At 34.9% G+C, this 8,699-nt stretch overlaps 1 protein-coding gene across 1 annotated transcript; it reads left to right on the forward strand.

Moving 5' to 3' along the window:
• Positions 1-5,623: 5,623 nt before the first annotated feature.
• Positions 5,624-8,079, forward strand: LOC113279375. The gene is made up of 3 exons (XM_026528069.1): positions 5,624-6,019; positions 6,122-7,098; positions 7,350-8,079. Exons 1-3 carry the CDS (start codon positions 5,624-5,626, stop codon positions 8,077-8,079), a joined length of 2,103 nt encoding a protein of 700 aa, XP_026383854.1.
• The last annotated feature ends 620 nt before the right edge of the window (positions 8,080-8,699 follow it).

The raw sequence follows: 8,699 nt of genomic DNA on the forward strand, positions 1-8,699 counted from the left end.
CCATGGTTATCTAGGTTCAAAAGAGACAACCAAGTTATAAATTTATACTCACCGGAAACACTGTGAGAGATTACTCCTTTTCCCACTTCTATAATGAAACAGTGTTTTCAGTCAGGTGAGAGGTTGAGAATTTCTCTTAATGATTCCTATGGCTTAGTTTGACTAAGAAAATTATGGCAGGATACTTTCAAATTGGAGATCACCTATATGACTGTAAAGTGGTGCCGCTTCTATGATAACTATAAGGCTAAGTTAATCTAGAGAACTCATGAAAAAATACCACCGTTCAGCACCGAAATGAAAAAAACCGTGAACCAAATATGTACGGAAATAAGTTGTGTGATATCTATTGCATAGATTTACATCATAAAGTTGGAAAGTTCAAGACATCGCGTTCATTGAACAACTAGTAAACCCGGTAGGTATTCGCTATGTAATATTAAAAGGCAAAAGCTATCTCTCTCGATGCAGTGATATTCCGCGCACAAACTCTTTCTAGTGTCTGCATTAAATATGTATGAATTTCTATTCAATGTGGGGTATTGTTTCAAATTTTGAATAAAAATATGAATTAGTGTATCCACTCACTTATGCCTTTTCAACATATAGTGTCTTATCCCAAGGGATGTGACTCTCCATGAGAGGATGTGACTCCTGGTGAAAGGATATCTCCAAGAGTCTCCTTGAACCTATATAAACCGCACAAATTCTCCATTGCATGAATGTTTTTTTAGAGTAATAAACTATTACTAGAAATTTTAGAGTTTGCATGTTGTATTCAAGAGTCAAAGAAGAGTTTATGCTACATCTTTCACGTTCAATGTCTGGTGATCCTCGAGTGCTGCGAGAACAACCAAAGGTATTGTTGAATGCTGGAGACATTTGCCATACACTGTAACAGCATAAAGTACATGGTATTAAATGTCTTAAGTAAAGAGATTACTCACATCAATACACCCAAGTAAGTTTTAAGTTTTGTGATTGATCATCTTTTTCTATCCTTCTTTTCTTGTTTTGTTGTTGGTATCGCGAAATGTAATACATAAATGAAAACCATGTTACCAAGAGTTGTAACGAATCGGTGAATAATACACGAGTTGTATTATTGGAGAATCGGTAACAAAGATATTTATCCAAAAATCTTAAGACATTTAATCTTATATCTTTGTTACTGAATTAGTGGTTCAGAAGTTATCACATTCTTCGGCCATTCCGTCCAATTCTATATATAACCATGTTTAAGAAAGTACAATGGGTTTGACGTTTCAAAACTTCGATGTGGAGTCTGGAAAACCGTAAAGCATGAAACACTAACTAACTGTGTCCTGCTAATGAGATTTTAGATAGTGGTAAGAAAGGTTGTAGTTCACTCTGACTTAATGAGATTGATTTTTATATTTAAATTATAAAACTAGCAAACATATATACAAAATAATAACAATGTTTCGAGGGGTACTAGGACTAGGATTCCACCAACAAATGCATGCGATTCACCTATTTATTCTAAACCATTATAGCTCATTCAATAAGAATTTTGACTCTACTTCTTTGCCTAAGGTAGATTCTTAAAATATTAATTATAAATCTTAAGCATGACATATCAAAAGAATTAATCCTAAGCATAAACCATCAAACGAAATGACAATTAATTAAGAAAAAATTTATTCTAATTTTAATTTAATGCGAAGAGTCATATAAAGAATTAAATGAATTTACCACATGATGATTTTTGGTTTCCTCCGTCGTCCTAGAGAAAGGTTTAGCTCCACATAGTGAAAAACACGCTCAGAATATATTTTTATAGCTCAATTGGTGTTTACAAAGAAGAAAAGGGAGCAAAATAATATAAACCAGGAGTTTGCAATGCTGAACGGTCGCTACAAACTCACTGTTACAACTATTAAGAAGAACTATTGTTATATGGTGTCGCAGAAGAACTGCAGTTTACGGGTTGAATATGTGACAGTTAAGAACGACAGTTCTTATCAGTTTATTGTTCTTCAGCTTCTCCTTCTCTGCAGCAGCAGACAAATCTGCTCTTCAGCTTCTTATTCTTCTCTGTAGCAACTCTCGATAATCCTTCTCTATGCCCCAAACACCTCTTTTATACTTAACAGCCTCAAGAAATCTTCGTATTAATTCCCCAAAATTCTTCCATAACTTCTCGGGATTGATTTTATTCCCTTTTCTTCTCTGCTTCTGATCTTCATATGCTTTGCAGTTGTTGACGCACTCCAAGCTCGCTATGTCCACGTCAAACATGCTCTTGCCACACACAGTGTCTCCAAATATATAACCAGAAAACCATAAACAAACCCGAGAATCATCTTCTTCCCTGTTTAAAGTAACTACCAAATATAACAGAATATCTTCTCCCATTATCTTCATGTATCTTCTCATTCATGCTAGAAACATGTTTTATACAGAGTCAAACTCTCTCCAACACGTTCCCTATACACACATTCTTCTCAAAAATCTCGAGAATATTTCTCACTCCTCTGTTTATGAAAATCGTGAGTGATCTTCCCCTTTTTTCCACGCTTCTGAAGATATTACCTTCATTGTTTTAGTTAAACAAGGAAATACCAAACTATCCCAACAAGAATATCTCATTGAATCTCATGCATATCACATCCAGGAAGTTACGCAGGCGAGGAAACTATTTTCCCGCCAAATTCCTTTCTTTAAACCGAGAAGAAGGGAGGTGTCCCTAGCAGGTTCTTGGGTGCCGATAGTAAGTAGGTTCCCCTTAGCAACTGGGTTCCCCTTATCCAAAGTCGGAGTCCGTTTATCAATTGTCCTCTGGGGTGCCTTTATCAAGTTTTCGAGCCGATTTTCGCAAAAATGTTTATTGCCCAGAAATACCTACAAATACATAAAACACCATAATAAGTACAAAATCGAGTACCAAAAATATATAAAATTGAGGACAACTTAGACACAAAAATGTGTCTATCAAATTCTCCCAAACTTATTATTTGCTAGTCCTCGAGCAAATCTAATCTACAAAATAAAATCCTAACTCACTTTCACCAGGCATCGCGATTGCATTTAGCGTGTGCAACAAGCCTTTAAACCCCTAGGTGGCCCTAGTGGTCGAGTTATAGTCTCGGGAGAGTTTACTAGAGATATACCCACAAAACCTTTACTCCAAACCCTAGCTATCTACGCAGAACCTTGGAAGGCACTAAAGAATCTCTTTGGTTGGAATAATCTCATTGACTACAGGAGGAAGTACCCTGATGAGAAATTCCAATTGTTGTACACGAGTTTGCACTCAAGCATACTAAAATTCATATATAAGTGACAGAGCTCTACTCAGATAGTCGCACTATGGGCATCAATATCCAGAATCAAAAAAATTATATGAATAGATTAAGAAGATGAAAATAGAAATAGATGGTTGTGAATGGACATCAACACATCTGGCATATACAAGGGGACCAGTGGTCGATAATCCTAACTCTAGGTCAACACAACCGACATATACAAGGGTATCAGTGGTCGACTTTATTGAATTTATTCTGGTTGGTCTGATGGTCTAGTCTCAATTTTCATCATTTTTTTTTTCCGTAACTCAATCACTCTATTTCAACCCAGCAGACATCAACATAAAAACTTTGCAAAAACAAAAAACAGAAAGTAATAAGATGATTCTGAGATACTGTGAAACTTCCATGTTATTTCTAACACCTGAGCTCTGTGCTTTTATGAGTAAATCTATTTAGATGTTTCCATCCACTCAGATTGGTTCCTCAACTCCTACAATCAAGATGCTTCCATCCACTTAGATTGGTTAGTGCTATCCTTAATATGCATGAATTTCTAGGCTCTGGAGTTTATTTATTTATATTGCAACTAAAAGGTTTCCCCCATACCCCCAAACTTAAATCTAACATTGTCCTCAATGTTCTAAAGATGAAATTAAAAGCATGAACAAGGAGAAACTGTTACCACTTGAAGAAAAAAGTTAAGGAAAGATATTACCGTGTTGCATGAGCATGGGTTACCTCCCAAGAAGTGTAAGTTTAAAGTCTTCAACCAGACTAAGAAAGGATTAGTCACCTTATGAAATCATAAAGTAATAGCCAGAATAACTACGGATCACCAAAACCAAATAGGACTATCACAAGTAAAAGGAATATGCGACATGCCAAGAAAATTAACAAACAAAGCACAACTTTGTCTAGTTTCCTGTTTAAGACAACTACATTTAGCGGTGGTTCAGGTTCAGGTTCTATAACTGGGTCTAGATAAAATATTTTCATGGACCGCATTTCCTCGTTGCTAAGATCCGATTCATGTATTAGAGTCTGGAAAAACTCAAGTAAAAACTTAGAAGCACATAATAATAACCTAAATAGTTGCGGATCCTTAAAGTCAATCAGTTTTGACTCACACAATTGACCACGATGAAAGTGGTGGTCTTCCTTAAACAAATGTGTCAACCCTAATCTCCTAAAGTAATTAGGTTTAGTCTCGAAACTTAATATCTGATACATTTTAATTTCATAAGTTCCCACAATTAGAGAAAAAGTTTTTGGTGGGAAAACAAAGTCAATCGAGGTATTGTAGCCTGGGTTAACCACATCAACCAGAGGATGGGTTTCTAACAACTGAATTTCTTTATGGACACAACCAGGTTCAGGAAAAAGTGTATGAAGATAATCTTGTACAATGGTTGAGGCACATATGTCAAGTCCTACGCGTGGGAACTTTCTGAGAGCTAAAGGTAAGGCACATGGAGAATGATAATCACTCCCAAACTTAGAGTTTTCAGTGTCTCTAGGTAGACTAGTCACAATTTCCCTAATTTCTAAATCATCAGATTCCTGAAAATGGTCAATAGATTCTTCTAAGTTGTAATCAGGTGCATCCTCACTCATCTTTACGAGTCTATCTTCTTCTAAGACTAGTGTTTCTAACTCGCTAGACTCTAAAACAGTCTTCTCAGAATAAACACGTTCTAAAGTGATCCTAGTAATACTACTTTACTAAATAACTTGGGGGTAGCTAGAGGAAAGCAGGAAATTTTAATACAACAACAAAGACCAATTCTACAACAAAAGTCAAGAGAAAAATGGCTAAAAGATGGAGTAGCAAATACCAGGTTTTTTCATACTTCAATAAAAATAAGACAAGCAGCAAACTATATATCTGAGTTAGAAGAGGAAAATGGTTTAATTGTCACTGATCAAATGGTTATTGCTAATTCATTAGAGAAATATTTTGAAGAGAAGTTTACGTATAAAGAAGTTCAGTTTGTTGATGGTATTTTTGATGCAACCCCTAAAGTGATTAATAATGAAGATAACAATATCTTAGAGAGTGTGCTACTTCTCAAGAAATCAAAAATGCAGTTTTCTCTTTAAACGAAGATAGTGCTCCAGGCCCAGATGGTTTTCCAGGTTTCTTCTATAGATTTTCTTGGGACATCATTGGAGAGGGTGTTATCCAGGATATTCAATTCTGCTGGAAAAAAGGTTTCATTCCTAGAGGTTTGAATTCTATTTTTCTTTTTTTACTGCCTAAATTTAAATGTGCAAGAAAGCCAAACCAGTTTATACCAATTGGTCTTAGCAACTTCCCCTTCAAAATCTTTACCAAGATAATTACCACAAGGATGTATGGATTGATGGATAAAGTAGTATCAGAACAACAAGTTGCTTTTATCAAGGGGAGATACATTCAAGAACAAATAATATTAACTTCTGAAATGATTAATGAATTGGATGTCAAAAGGAGAGGGGATAATGTTGGCTTAAAACTTGATATTACACAAGCTTATGACTCCCTCAGTTGGGAATTTCTTTTTGAAGCAATGAGGAAGTTTGGTTTTTCTGAAAGTTGTGTTAAATGGTTACATCAATTTTTTGTTTCAGCAAGAATATATTTCCTTGTTGATGGAGGTCATGTTGGTTTTTTCCCAGTAAGTAGAGGGTTGAGACAAGGTGACCTATTGTCACCAATTCTTTTTTTCATAGCTGAGGATGTTTTAAGCAGAAGTTTAAGGAAAATGGTAAATGAAGGCAACATTATTCTTATGATAAATAGAAGAGGGATACATCCAACACATGTATTTTTTGCTGATGATGTTTTTTTGTTTTTCAATGGTCATAAGAGAAATCTGCAAAAGATTATGAAGTTACTGAGAGATTATCAAGAATCTTCAGGTCAAGTTATTAACCAAGTAAAGAGTAAAGTTTTTGTTGGTGGTGTTACTGATTTGAGAAGACAACAAATAGATGCAGAGTTTCAAATGCCACTGTCTAATTTCCCAAACAAGTATCTTGGAGTAATGTTACATCCAGGGAGAGTAAAAACAAGTACAGTTTGGGGATTTGTGGAGATGCTACAAAACAGATTAGCTAGCTGGATTGGGAAACTACTAGCTTTTAAGGATAGAATTACACTTATAAAATCTATATTATGTAGTATCCCAATTTACAACATGTCAGTTTATAAGTGGGTGAGTGTGATGAAGACTTGTGAAAGAATAATCAGAAACTTTCTTTGGACATGGAATCCTTATGATAGAAAATGTGTTATATTGAAATGGGATAAAACTTGTTCTCCTATGGAGGAAGGTGGGTTGGGTATAAGGAGAATGGAAATGGTGAATAAATCTCTTTCAAGGAAACTGTTTGGGAAAATGCAAAGTTCTGAGGCAGAATGGGATAAGTATATGAGAGCAAAATTTACAAATATTAATGGTGAATGGATAACTGGTTACAAAAAATCTTCAGTGTGGCCTGGATTGAATTGGGTAATGGGAGAAGTACACCAACATACAAGATGGATTCCAGGGACAGGTGAGAGGATATATGTTTGGAGAGATAACTGGGTGAAAGATAAATCTTTATATGAACTATTTCCAGATGATGACTACATTTTACAAAATAAGGATATGAAGGTTTCAAATTTAATTGTTGAAGGAGAGTGGCTTATTCCTCAAAGAATGTTACATTACTTCAGGGTAGAAGAGTTACCAGTTATTTCAAGAAGTGAAGATAAAATGATTTGGTCTGGTACAATGTCAGGCACATTCACAGTCAGCTCTGCTGCTGAACTAATAAGGAATCACTATAATAAATTTGTGTGGGTGAATCAAGTATGACATCCAGTGCTGCACCCTAAAACAACTATTAATGTCTGGAAGCTGGTGAGGGGCATTTGTGCTACAGATGAGAAAATGCAAGGAAAGGGCTCCAGTCTAGCATCAAAGTGTTATCTATGTAGTAAGCAAATTGAAAACCGTGAACACATTTTGTGGTTTTGCAATTTTAGTCAGCTGATTTGGAAATGTCTTGGGGGGTTATTTCTATTTTTTAATCCTGAATCTTATGAAGATGTGATGAAATTTTCAAAGCACAAAGTAGTGTTGTGAAAGAAGTATGGATATTGTTTGCATCTATCACAATGATGGAAATTTGGTTCTTAAGGAATAGAATTGTTCTTGATGAAGAGAAAGTGGATAGTGTCGGTTTAAAACAGAGAATAAAACAGTTAACAAAAGACTATTCAATAAGAATGACAAGGTACATGTGGGACTGTAACTATGATTATCAGGTACTCAGGAATTTTGATTTGGGAAGAAGACCTACAAAAATTCAAAGAATTATAGAGGTGAAATTTAAACTTCCTGAGGAAAACCAAGTGTTGATATGCTATGATGGTGCTTCCAGAAGAAATCCTGGTTTAGCAGGTTATGGTTTTGTTTACAGAAGTAGTAGTGGTGAATTTATATATGCTGAATCAACAGGTATAGGAATTGCTAGTAACTTCTTAGCTGAGATCATGGAAGTTATAGGTTCTGCAGAATGGGCTGTGCAGAATGGAAAACTGAACATCATTATTTGCTCAAACTCATATGTTGTTGTTCAAGCTTACATGACAGGCAAGTTACCATGGTTTTTTCAGGTGAGATGGGAAAGAATAAGAAGCTCATTAAATAATGTACAGGTGGATCACAATGTTAGAGAAATAAATTTTATAGATGATTCATTTGCTAAAAGAGGAGCAGGCCTGGAGAGGGTGTATGCCAGAGGTATCAACATAAGCCCAATTTTATTACAATAATGGAGTCACCTGATCAAGTTTACTATAGGTTCAGCTGAAAAATCAATGTAATTGGTTGTTTTTTTTTAGTATTATCTTTTTTATGTTTTAGCTTGCTCTTTGGGAGTTTTTGTAATTTTTGATATCTTTTTGTTAATAAAATCAATTGATTAAGCAAAAAAAAAAAAAGAATAAACCTGTAACTCTAAACCATCGTGACAATCATATAAAGGATTCTTAGATAAAGTTTCTTGAAAATGCTCATCAACTAAGGTATCAATCATAATAACTTCCTCCGATTCATTGAAAAGTTCATCAAACAATGGATTGTCAAACACATTACAGGCTAAAGGATCACAGACTAGATTTTCTAAAACGGTAATATCTCTGGTCAAATCCACATCCTTTTGAATAGGTGAATAATCATTAAAATTATTGGGATTTGAACCAGAAATAACACTATCATTATAAATCTCATCCGGAGTAACAATTTCCTGGTCACTATGCCTACCTATTTCAGATTCTTCATCAACACTATCCTTATCATAGTCATTATAACATGAAAATGGTTGAACCTCATATAAACAAGTAGTGTTACCAATTCTAACCTCGTCATCTTGATTATGTGAATAAAAACTATC

The sequence above is a fragment of the Papaver somniferum genome, chromosome 5 (assembly GCF_003573695.1).
Source record: "Papaver somniferum cultivar HN1 chromosome 5, ASM357369v1, whole genome shotgun sequence".
Lineage (NCBI taxonomy): Eukaryota > Viridiplantae > Streptophyta > Magnoliopsida > Ranunculales > Papaveraceae > Papaver > Papaver somniferum.